This window comes from Empidonax traillii, unplaced genomic scaffold (genome assembly GCF_003031625.1).
Source record: "Empidonax traillii isolate 1590-97213 ecotype Southwest subspecies unplaced genomic scaffold, ASM303162v1 scaffold2394:size44664, whole genome shotgun sequence".
Lineage (NCBI taxonomy): Eukaryota > Metazoa > Chordata > Aves > Passeriformes > Tyrannidae > Empidonax > Empidonax traillii.
The window spans coordinates 23,656-36,530 of NW_020957587.1; the positions used below are offsets into that span (position 1 = coordinate 23,656).

Genomic DNA, 12,875 nt, shown 5'->3' on the forward strand with positions numbered 1-12,875 from the left:
ACAATATCTACTATATTGTTTCTTTATTTTCATTTTTATATCCCATTTCTCAAATCTTCGATTTTTACATAAGCAGCTTTGGTTTTTTTAGCGCATATTAACCAGAAAGTTGAATGGAATCCTTTTCTCTAATGCTAAGCTTATATTACTTAATGACTTCTGCTAATTTTTCACCTTTCCAGTTACTGCAGTGGGGTAATTTTTAAATTTTTTTACCAAAGGTTCTTCACAACAACTGTAGACCTAAATTTCTGCTCCCTAATTTGTAAAAAAAACCATCCTGCTTTTTACAGGAGACCATGCATTTGGACCTTTACCTGGTTTTATTTTCTTTGTTTTTTGGTAGGGGTTTTTTTGTTTGTTTGATAGTTTTTAAGGGATCTAAATCTATACTTTAAACAAAGGAGATTCTGAATTATTATTTATGAAAGCAAGGAGCAATACTTGACTTAGGATGTTCAAAATGTCACATTATAAGAATGTCCTGAGCTGGAATAACTGCTAGACCAACACCTAAAGAATATTTCCTTTTTTTTCCAGGAAAAAAAAAAAAAAAAAGGTTTATTGTTTATTTTCTTTTGTCATTTTATGTATGAAATGTAAACATAATTTCTTAGGACTTTTTTAAACTATACCATATTGGAACATATAATAAGTAGATTCTCTATTGTGAAACCAAACTGGGAAGAAGCAGCTTCCCTCAATCTGTTTAATAATGATGGAATTACAGTTACATTCTATCATAAAACCAAAAAAGTGTTTTGCTCTCTAAGGCCATGATAAAAGCATAAAAGAGGAGCCCATTATCCTGACATTTCAAATATTGTTTCTATGGTCAATATCAAATCTATGGCTTTTGAGGGGTGTTTTTAGTTGGGTGGTTGTGTGGGTTTTTGAGACAAAGACAACAAATATGACTTAGATAAAAATTGTCTTCTCCCTATCTAGTTTCTATCACTTCAGAAAAGGGGTATATTAAGAAATATGCAAATAATCTCTGCTTTTTGCTAATTCTGTCTTTTCTTCATTTAGTAGAGCCACGCTGGCAACAGAACACCAAATTTCAGTATCCCTCCCTTTCTGCTTTCCAACCCATACTTACTAGTGGCAGTCCTCAATCAATAGTAGTGCAAATTTTGTTCACTTATCACATCTAGTCTAATCAGATTCACACCAAGATGGAATCAAGACATATAATTCTGCAAAATAGAGGCGAAGTATAAGTCTCTATTATAGTGTACCATGAACACTAGCATCTGTGCATTCCCATGGGGTTTTCAGTCTCATCTTTGTTTTCCATTCATAAATTTTCAGATCCCTTGCTTATACTCTGGTTTGGCATCCCTTAGGTAATGAATGAGATGGTTTTTAGTATATGCCTTACGATAATAAGATAGGGCTCTTGTAGGGTATTGTGTCTGTATTCATAACGTCAGGGTGGGTACTTAAAATATGCAGTTATTCATTTAACAGTGCCTTAAAAAATATCATTAATTATATGCTACTAGAACTTCAACATTTGCATTTAGATCAACATAAGGCAAAAAAAAATAAGTCACACGTTATAATTTAAGAATATATATGAATAAATTCTGGAAATGTATTCAAGTTTTCAGACTAGTAGTTTTGAATTTTGTACTGGGCAAGTTTTCATATTCCTTCTTTTCCACTCACTGGCAGCTGGTGTTTCATTCCCTCTTCAAAACATTCTCTGTCATTTCCAAAGGAAGAACGGAATTGCAGTCTGCCATTTATGACTGAGACAGGTTTTACAGATCCCTGCTTTGCACTGTTGTGTGTTCCTGTGATCTGCCATGCTGAATACATAGTAGATCTCATCTGGACCTCCTGGAGGAAAGAAATAAATTCTTCCCTCCTATTAAAACCCTGGACACTTTTGACAGACCAGCTCACACCCATGGGAGAAGGACAAAAAGACACTGAGCTGGAGGAATAAGGTTCTGTAAAGAAAAGTAATGTATTGTAAAGAAAAACTGCATGTATCTCAACACCAGGGAGACTGAAGGGTTACCATGGTTTTTGACAAGACAGCTGCACCAGTGATTCATCAGGTTGTCTCAGATTGACATCTTTCTGAGCAAATCAGACTAAAATATGGGGTAGGGAGACTGGCCATGTGTATGTGGCTCAATCCAACATAAACTACAAAAACTGGACAAAATGGAAAAGTTTGAAGCGAGCAACAGGCTTGAGATGGTTTCAATCAATATATTTCTTCATGGGGACTTAGGCCAAGCATTGACATTGAGCAGATAGAGACCACAATGAGAATCGCATTTCTACTGTGATTCAACTGTATATTGCAAATGCTTTATCATGCTTCTGGTGCAATTTCAGTACACTGCTGTATTCCTCTGCTAATTTAAAATCCAGTGTAGTGTCAAATATGCTCAGTAAGAAAATTTGGGATTAAACACTAAACTCTCCTCATGTGTGAGCTCTGAAAGAATTTGGATGGAGAGTATTCAGCCTCTGCATGGAGATGTGATCAACTGGAACCTGTCTCTACATCTGTGTAGGACTGTAAATTACACAAGATCTGACTTCTTTGGTGCACCTTAATCTTTCAAATATACACCACAGGTCTCTGTATCCCTGTGCCCACATACCCCACCTTCAGTTCAGCACATAAACTGTGCTACGAAGTGTTGTTTACTGAAATAGAGCAGCCCATATCAGTTTGGTAAGAACTTTTTTATGCACAGAAGTCTCTCATTTTGAGACTGAGGTCTGAGTCAATATTTGCATGGGTAGATTTGCCATTTGGAAGGAATCTTCTGGCAGTAGCATAGTTGCAGAAATATTTTATTCTGCTTAAGCAAAACTAGTAAAAAGTGTCACAAATTTAGTTTGCTGATTGGTACTTTTATAACTACTTTAATGTCTCCCCTTCCCCTCTAATTGAGAAAGTGAGAGGTGGAAAGCCCTATTCTCACCTTTTTATTTAAGCACTCCTGTCAGTCAGAGATACAAAGGTTGGGCTGCAGCCCTGGTTTGGACTGTTTTCAACCTCCTTCTTGCTACCAGATTCAGAGATTACAAAGGGACTGATAAATCAAGAAAAGACCTCGGTCGTGGTCCAGCAGCTTGGGCTGCCCTTTGAGGTTGTAGTTTCCCATTCACAGAGAGTGGCTAAAAGATCAGATGATCCACACAGAGGCAAAGTCTTCCAAAAATTGTCTCATGGTCATGTTGTCTGAGCAGCTGTTGTGGAGAAGGCTTGCATGGGCTTCACCCCAACCACTCCATGCACAAGCTGCAGTCTACAGGCTCACTGAATATCTGTTATACCTGAATAGGTTCATGAACAAAGGCTGGAGGAACTCCTAGGTCAGGTTTGGGGGATTGAGAAGTTAATAAAATACCCAGTTCTTCATATAAAACTTTTTTAGGACATAGGGACAGCATCAAAAACCTGTCAGTGGGGACAGGGGCAGCCATGGGCAAATCCTGGACATGCCCAGGGTGTTGCTGGGCTTCTCCCAGGAAGACACCAAAGGACCTCTCTAACAAGTATTCCAGGTGGTTTCCCTGGAACAGGGTGGCCTGTGGAGCTCAGAGCTCTGTAGCACAGCATGGGAGTCTGCTCCTGCATTCAGGTGGAGACAGCAGCCAGCAAACAGCCACTTGGCAACCACATGACTGCTTCTCTCAAATCCTTACTCTGCTTTCTAAACTGGCATTTGAAGCAGCACAGGCCTCATGATGCATTAACCATTGACTAAGCTAGTATCAAGAAAGCATTGTAAGCAACATATTTTTTTTGCACAGCTGAGACTGAGCAGCTCCACTCACGCAGAGCTGCTCTGGGCAGTAAGTTTTGCAGCTAAATGCTGCCAACTCTTACAGAGTTCTAAGTACTTAATAGCAGATGAAGTACTGCCGTGTCCAAATGGTCTCTCTGGGGCATAGTTTTCCAAGTAATGAATCTAATGTGGGCATCCCTGTAGGAATTTATTGAATTTTGTCATGGGCTGTGTGTTTCTGACGGAAGCCAAGTCTGAAAAATGGTGATGTGCATTGTGTTGGTGTCTCCAGACACTACTGCTTTGCTTTGTTTTTGTCACAGTAGTCCTTAGTCAGAAAACAAAAAACTTCAGTTGGAACCCCCAGCAGCTTACAGGGACTTATTTGTGGTTATGCTCTGGACAAAGCAGTAGGCTTGTCTTTAGGGATACAGCAGTTGAGAAAGTCACCACAACATCCAGGTGCTGTCCAGGTCAGACCAGTCATAACCCTGATGCAAGTGGCTGTTGTTATTCATGTGCAGAACGTGACACTTCTCTTTACCACACTGCACAAGATTTTTCTTGGCCCATCCTTCAGGTTTATTAAAGTGCTTTTCAATTAACTGTACTACTTTTAACTCATCTACCCTTCCTCAGTTGGTATTATCCACACAAGCTAAATGTACATTCTCTCTCAATATGTCATCTCCCAGGTTGTTCCAGAAAACACCAAATAACATCAGCCCTGGGGCATTATTTTAATTACTGGTTGCCTGCAGACACTAAGATGTTAAATATAGCCCTTTGACCCTGTACTACAGACAATTTTCAAATATCTAACATCCTGTGGATCCTGCCCCTATTCCCTCTGATTCCAAATGAGAATGCAATGGGAGATGGTTCCAAACATGTCATTAAATGTCAACTCTATTGCACACAACATGCCTCCCTTGTTCTTGTTCTTGATTAGAACTTTCTAATCAATAGTTCTGTGATAATTACCTGTGCTTAGACATGAGCAATTTTTGTTGGCCTCCATCCATTATCAAGTCAACAGAATCCATTTTATTTCTGAGAGTTACTCAGTCACACTGGTTCTGGGGCTCTGCTATTGTTCCATGCACCATTTTCTACTCCCTATTAGAAGTTATTTCCTTACTGCTAACTTGCTTCAAAGACCATCAGTTTCTGTATTTTCTGCAATGTATAATGAGGAAAAACTACTTAATTTCTCATCATGTTTTAAGTGTTTAAAAAAATTTCAGTTTTTCAACCTTCTCTTTTTAGTCAGAGGACTTGAACATGCCTTTCCACTAGGAAATAGTTTTTAGGCACCTTACAATTACTCTTGCTCTCTTCTTTGTATTGACTCATTGTTCACTTGTCATTACCTGAAGTTTGGTACTAAAAACTAGGCCTGAAACTCAAAATGGGACTACACTATGCCAGATCTACTCAGGTGCTTGTCAATTGCTACTGACAGTAGAAGCTCTGCAACATTTTTAACGTTCTACTGACAGTGGTAGTTCTGCAATATATTTAATATTTGTAAAACTATTCTTTCTAGGTAAAGCATCTAATCATCTCTTATCAGGCATTTTTCAATACATAAAATGTCCTCAGTTGTTTTAGCATTTGTTTGCTTGTTGGTACTCACGGCACTTATATACAGGCTATGTAGGCTAAAGTCCAAATCATAAATAAAATTATACCAGGTCTAGGATTGATGCTTGCAGAACTCTGCAGTTTGACACTGCATTTTAATTTCATAGTTGACAATCACAATCACTTAAATACAAATTTCTAACTTGAAAAGGATGACGTTTCTGATACATCAAGTTTTCATGATTAATACTTTAATTTCAAATACTTTAATTTCAAATACTTTTCTAAAATAAAATAAAACAGAGAGAAAATCTACAATGTATCAGCCAGCACAAGGAAAACATTGCATCCTCTACTGAGACTCTTTCTAAAGTCAGTGTTGGAGAAAGCCTATTAAAAATGGTTTTCATTTCCTCCCTTATGTCTGAGTACTGTGAATTCTTCTTTTTTTTTCATATCTTTCTTGAATTTGTCTGGACTTGTAATTAGTAAATTCAATATGAGTTATTCCTATCCCAGAGTGTGCTGAGTCTGTAAATCTGAGAAATGCATTAATCTGTAATCCAAAATGTCTAATTATGTACTTATTTCTAGGACATCCTTTAGATACCTAAGGAGTAAGAACGGCTGCACAGGATGAGTGCATAGATGTGTCTATGGCATACTATACCAGGAAAGTTTTCAGCATCTTATTTCCCTTCACTCAGCATGAAGGGCTAGAATTACCTTTGAAAGCTTAGGAAATGACATCTGATAACATCAACTGTGTCACTGAAGGGGTAGGACATAGTTTTTCTGTATCGATGGTCTAGTTTCAATTTACATTTCTGACTGAATCAGTATTTGCAAACTGCATCACAAAAAAAAGAATTATAGTTTGACGATGCTGTGCACCTGGGAGAATAGACAGCATGTAACATAGTTTCAGAAATCACATTTCAGTTTTTTCCAAGCACTCTGCAGAAGTTACAGCTAGGGTTACGCTTCCACACTTTTACATGTAGATCCCTATATTTCTTTATATTTCTGCACTTATCTTTCTCCCCTTTAACTCCAGTCTAAAACAAGACAAAGGTAATTGGTCTACAGAACAAAGTAACACAGAATCCTGTTCATAAACAAGATCCCTAAATGCAGTAACTCTACTTTGTAATAATGACAATTCTTAGTCACAGGGATGGGTAAAGAGAAGTAAAATTTTGTTATAGGGCGTTCAGAAGCTGGAAGAAATGTTTTGATGATTTAGGCTGTCATTTTACGGGCAGACAAGGAGATTTGGGGGATGATTCATTAAAATGCAGCACCCTTTTTGCCCATTAGCACATATTTAGCAGTTATGGCAGACAGGAGAGTCACATCTTTGAGCAGAGGCATCTTTTGATCACTGCAGAGTGTAGAAATTTAAGTTTTGCTGAGACTCTCACTAGCCTTAATGTATCTTTCAGTCATATATAGCACGATAAGTAAACCAAATCAGGGTAGCTCAAACTGGTCTTGACAAGCCTTGAAGCTAAGGACTGTGCGAGAGGTTGCAGAGTTTTTTGAAGCTGTCTTTATTTAACTACCAAAATTTAAAAAGACATGGGAGTGCCATTCAGGGTTGATCTAATAGGCTTCACAAATTAACCTGGAGAAGTAGCGTGTGCAGAACAGTGCTGAGGGAAATAATTCTATCTCTCCACTGGACACTGGTGAGAAACATCTGAAATGTTGTATCCAGTTCTGACCTTCACAGCGCAACAGAAACATGAACATAACTGGAGTGAGACCAGTGAAGGGGCAGAAAGATGAAGAAGGGACTGAATCATCTCTCACATGAGGAATGTCTCATCCCTGTGTTTAGATACACCTTACGGGGGTAATAGAGGAGACAGATCCAGCCTTCTCAGTACTGCCCAGGACAAGAACCAATTGGTACAAACTGAAACACTGGAAACTCTACTTAAACATAAGAAATAATTTTTTAGAACATGCTCCACACAGACATTTTAGTGTCTCCCTCTTCTAGATGATCCTTCTTTGATCATGGGGATAGAACCTATTGCATTAGGGGTTAGTTTAGAAGATGATACTTTTTTTTTAAAAGATGTGATTGCCCTAACACTGAAATAACTGTCAGTATATTTTTGTTAGCTTAGTTGAAGTACAACTAAAAAGATACAGGCTTCTTTACTATTGACAGTTATTCGACACCTTGAATCTTCCCTACTACAAAAAATTTGCAATTGTTGAATCAGTATCATCAATATAGTTTCATCACACTAGACCTGTCAAATGTCTTTTGATCTTCTGATGGTGTTTTTACTGTACATACTGGGTGATTACTTGAATGTCTGCAAAATTATTATTTGTGAAGAGGATAGCATGCTAAAGTTAAAAATTGGTAATATCTCTATATCTTCACCATCCTAAATACAGCAATTATAATTGAGGAAAGGCTTTCAGCTAAATTTGGATAATCAGCTTATCTGGATTGCTCTCCTCCTGCAGTCTGGATGTCTTATTTGCCCTTATTTTCTAATGTCTAATCTGTTTTTCCTCCACATGAAGCTTCTGTCTTGAAAAGAAAAAAAAAAAAAAGTAAAGTATTTTCTCTACCATATAGGTTTAGGAATTACTTCTGTTATATATGTGAACTATTTTTGATTTTTGTTTTGAAGATCCTCGCATTGGAAAATACTCTGTCATTTTGTAAGCTCTTCTGTAATCTGTAGTAGCACCTACACAGCCAGGCAAGGAAATCAGGGTGTGTTGCGTGATGGTGCATGGAAATGATGCTATGTTCTGGGTGCACTTTTAAAGAAGTGATGAAAAACTGGTTTGAGTTTCTAAGTAAGAGATAAACAGAGCCTACGTTTGTACAGGGTGCTTGGAAAGGAAATCAGGGAGAATATTGAAAAATGTTTGCTGTTTAATTGAAATTAGGTATTAAATGAGTCACATTTAAATATTTATCTCTTCATATGGAAACTGCACTTTTTATTACCAATCCACTCCCCAAACTTTTTTTTCATTTATTTTTAAGTAATTTTGTTTGTCAGGAAGAAAACTTCTCCGTCTGGTTGAAAAACTGTTCGACAATCTTCCACTGATTTGATAAGTTATGTGCTGGAATGTTCGTTTGCTTTGTCTTTTTCTTTTATCTGGCACCCATGGAAATATCACTGCTGTCTTCAATGATCATTCTCTAAAATAGGAGAACTGTCGTTGTGATCCAGTGTTGCATTTAACAGCTATTTCCAGCAATGCAAACTTGAAAATTATTCAAAGCTCCTAATAAGTTTGTTTTATCTAATTAACTAGAAAATGTCATTGCTTGGCCTGGGGTGTGGGAAAAGCCCTAAAAAAGCCTACACTTTTCACACCACCTCATATCTCTAAAGCCCCTTTCTTTAAAAATAAAAAGATCACCTTCTGCAGAAATGGATGGTAAAATCAAGAACATTTTCGCTCCTCAGAAGTAGGCCAGGGATAATTTTCCGTGCAGAAGAGAGCTAGCGTGATGGTTAAGGAAAAGATACAATAAAGGATGCTGACACATAATGCCGGAGGCCAGCTGCCAAGACTTCTAATGTCTCAGGCTACTTGGGAAAAGCAAAGGACTTTAGAAGTTTAACTCAAAGTAGGGAGCAGAAGAAGTGAAAACTTACAGGGATGAAGCCAGAACTAAAAGTGAGAGAAGCTCTAAATTCTGACCCTTGAAATTCTTAGATAACGACCCTCACAACCTTTGTCAAATACTTTACTTACAGAAACAAAACAAAACAAGGCAAACGAAACCCCAAAAATTATTCAGAGACGCCCTTGTCCCTTTAAAACTTACCAGAGTAGGGACAGCAATCCTTGTGTGTTGCGGGTGGAGTTCTAGTGATTGCGCTACTTAGGGAGCAAGATCTGAGATCTCTTCTCCCGTCCTACCTCCCATCTTTATCTCTAACCTGCATCCTGTTTATGGGGGAAGGGAAGGAAACCTCTCCTCTCTTGATGAACTGAGAACAGTTTTACTAAAAAGAAGCTTGAAGGCAAACTTGCCCAAATATGTGAATGTGAGGGATGTGTAAACAGGACGCACCCCTGAGGGCTACAGCTGCATTCTTGCACCAGTGGTTATTGTCCACTCCCAGTTGCTCCCAGCTTCCTGATAATTTTCAAGTGTAACAAACCGGAGCTACAGAGCTCTAACACCAAACTATCAAAGCTACAGAGATGAAGGCACATTAACCTTCATGCTGTCCTTATCTTCGGAAGAACGTACATGACGTTTAACAGACCTGGATGGATGACACTTCCAGGTTCTCTCTTTTGTATCATTTACAGTCAGATTTTGCTTTATGGCTGTCTTTGCTCATCCAAACCCAAAAGTAAGCATAATGCCCTCATCCTACCACAACCAACTACTTCTTTATCTCTCAAACATACACATACTGACAATCTGGGTTGCCACCCTGAGCTTTCAAAATCTGTGGCTACTGTAGATTTGGTCTAGTTGTTTGTGTGGGAACAATGCCATGTTCACAAGAAGCATGGCAGATTTCACAGCCCATTTCAATATGCTTTTCAGTCTGTTTTTTACTGTGGAGTACTGACACGCTTAATTTTTCCCCATCTCCACTTTTCCATTCCTCTCCTTCAAAGTATTTATTATCTGGCTGGCATGCAAACACAACAAAATGAAAATGGAAATAAAAGAGAACATGACAAAGTGATGGTTCATTGTTTCACTTGTAATTCTGATGTATCTCATGTATCATTATCATTTTAATCTATCTCTTTTCACTAAACTTCTTGTTGTCAAGTATAACTTCATTGTATCTTTAGCATTCAATATATCAAAATACACACCAGGGTCTTTAAAGATGTATCTGATGCCATCTTGGATCTCAAAATCATACTTGCTCCTTTGCCGAAATAGCCACTGACAACTTGCATGACGAATTTTTACAAAGTACAATGAGGTAAAACATTAAGTTTGATCTTAACTTGTTTTTTGCAACCAAGGGAAAAAATCTGGCTGCTTTTTAAGTAGAAACCAATCGGGGCTTTTCTGTTCTGATTTAATTAAAAATTAGCCCAAACAATTCATGGCAGTCCTTAAAAAAATTTAAACAATTTCCATTGTCACTTTCTGAGACTTAATATTTTAGTGGAATTACAATAATTAAAACTGATTCTGATTTACGAGGATGTCAGAAAATTATTTCAGTATTTGACGATTTGGATGAAACCCTAAATTGTCAAGTGTTTTTCTTTTCCTTTAAAGAAAAGAATGGGAGGAATATGAAACCTATGTGAAACAACACCACCACCACTAAACAAACCAACACCAAAACCCCAACCCTCGATGTCCAAATATTTATAGGTAATATTGAGGGTGAAGCATTCTATTCACACAGGCAAGATTTCCACCGTATTTAATTTGTTCCGTAAGAACCAGGGCTTCAACAGGCTCTAATAATGTTTAAGTAGCATATGATACATATTAGTGTATCTTTGCCTGTGAGACATTTTTCCCCTACAAACCTGCTTCAGAAGTTTATAAATCTTAAAGAATAGCATACACTATTCTAAGTGAGAAAGCATTAAAGTAATAGTTTATTTGCAATTCATTTAACTAGGCATTAACAGCTTCATTTTACAAACAGAGTATTTGTAAAAATATCAGAATCATTCTATCCACTTATAGAACAACACACTCAAAAAAGTAGAGCCCTGGCAAGTTCCAAACAATTTTCAACAATATATATATTCCTGTGAAGGTCTCTCACTTTCCCAAAACAAGAAATTATGTTGAAATACTGCATGCTTAATAGTTAAAGATATGGTTAAGAGAGCCGAATCTTTATCCATATTCAAAGCTCAGCCATGAAATTGTGTTACTTCCTTCTCTTTGAAATCAATTTACGACAAAAATACTCAAGCTGCCCACTCAATTTCTGTCCTAAACTGGAGAAAACCCCCCAAAGAGTAAGGCTACATTAGTGGGGAGACTTTTTATCTACGCGTTTTATTTTAATTTAGAAGGAAAAACAAAAGTTTGCCGTTCCCGGGGTCTTTCTGGCTTCACAACGCGGGGTTAAAAACAGCTTTTCTCTTTCATCTGTTGTTCAAATAGCAAGAAACTCTCCCGAATAAAAGTCCATTGTCTTCTCTTCACTCTCCGAAGAAACTGGGGTAATTTTACAGCACTCTTTTTACAAAAAATATGAATTTATAACTCCGAAGAAACACAGACTCGGAGGAGGAAAAGCTCTTCCTGGCTAACAGTTAGGCGGGCTCTGCAAAGCACCAATCACAGATCACCGCTTCGCTATAAATTCAGGCATCGGGGTTACTGTAGCCCAATTACTTTCTTTTGATTAGGAAGAAGTCTCTGCAGCGATGTCGGAGACCGCTCCCGCCGCCGCTCCCGCTGTCGCGGCCCCCGCCGCCAAGGCTGCCGCCAAGAAGCCGAAAAAAGCGGCGGGCGCTTCCAAAGCCCGCAAGCCCGCGGGGCCCAGCGTCACCGAGCTCATCACCAAGGCCGTGTCCGCCTCCAAGGAGCGCAAGGGGCTCTCCCTCGCCGCGCTCAAGAAGGCGCTGGCCGCCGGCGGCTACGATGTGGAGAAGAACAACAGTCGCATCAAGCTGGGGCTCAAGAGTCTCGTCAGCAAAGGCACCCTGGTGCAGACTAAGGGCACTGGCGCCTCCGGCTCTTTCCGCCTCAGCAAGAAACCTGGAGAAGTGAAGGAAAAGGCTCCCAAGAAAAAAACAACCGCAGCCAAGCCCAAGAAGCCGGCGGCTAAGAAGCCCGCCAGCGCCGCCAAGAAGCCCAAAAAGGCGGCGGCGGTGAAGAAGAGCCCCAAAAAAGCCAAGAAGCCGGCGGCCAGCGCGGCCAAGAAAGCAGCCAAGAGCCCCAAAAAGGCGACGAAGGCTGCCAAGCCCAAAAAAGCGGCGGCAGCAGCGAAGAGCCCGGCCAAAGCGAAAGCGGTGAAGCCGAAAGCAGCAAAGCCGAAGGCGGCCAAGCCGAAAACAGCTAAGGCGAAGAAGGCAGCGCCCAAGAAATGAAGTGCTGAAGAGGAAATACTTAAACCCAACGGCTCTTTTAAGAGCCACCTACTATTGTCCCCAAAAGGGCTGATACACTCCGTCACTGAGCTCCGTGCCTGCAGCAGAGCTGTCCACACGCCGCTATCCGTGTGGGACATTTGTCTGGGGAGTGGATGGGACGCTAAATTTCCGGCTGTGGTTACGCTAAGACTTGGAAAAAATAAAAGTCTACATTCCCTGCGAAAACGCTTTCTAAAGGCTGCCTGCTTTTTTTTTTTTTTTTTTTTTTTTTTTTTTTTTTTTTTTTTTTTTTTTTTTTTTTTTTTTTTTTTTTTTTTTTTTTTTTTTTTTTTTTTTTTTTTTTTTTTTTTTTTTTTTTTTTTTTTTTTTTTTTTTTGAGCACCGCAATTGGGTGTGTGTGTTAAAGGGACTAAAGGCGGGTACCTTTCTAGGGCGTGGAGGTTTCTCTCATTGCTCTTATCAGCGCGATTCCTA

General features: G+C 39.0%; 2 protein-coding genes across 2 annotated transcripts in view; one reads left to right on the top strand and one right to left on the bottom strand.

Annotated features, from left to right (window-relative positions):
• LOC114071889 (histone H3.3-like) overlaps positions 1-1,428 on the bottom strand; it is a 4,026-nt gene extending 2,598 nt beyond the window's left edge. The window contains exons 1-2 of the mRNA XM_027909771.1: positions 1,385-1,428; positions 124-134 (exon numbers count right to left, since the gene is read on the bottom strand). Of these exons, the coding sequence (XP_027765572.1) occupies positions 124-134; positions 1,385-1,428 (55 nt within the window). The remainder of the gene's footprint in view (positions 1-123; positions 135-1,384) is intronic.
• A 10,183-nt stretch (positions 1,429-11,611) lies between these two features.
• LOC114071892 (histone H1.10) lies at positions 11,612-12,626 on the top strand. Its single transcript, XM_027909775.1, has one exon. The coding sequence runs from the start codon at positions 11,733-11,735 to the stop codon at positions 12,396-12,398; it is 666 nt and encodes a 221-aa protein (XP_027765576.1). The 5' UTR covers positions 11,612-11,732; the 3' UTR covers positions 12,399-12,626.
• Positions 12,627-12,875: the final 249 nt, after the last annotated feature.

Excerpts from the sequence above, each read along its gene's own strand:
- LOC114071892 (XM_027909775.1), top strand. The coding sequence starts at position 11,733 with ATGTCGGAGACCGCTCCCGCCGCCGCTCCCGCTGTCGCGGCCCCCGCC.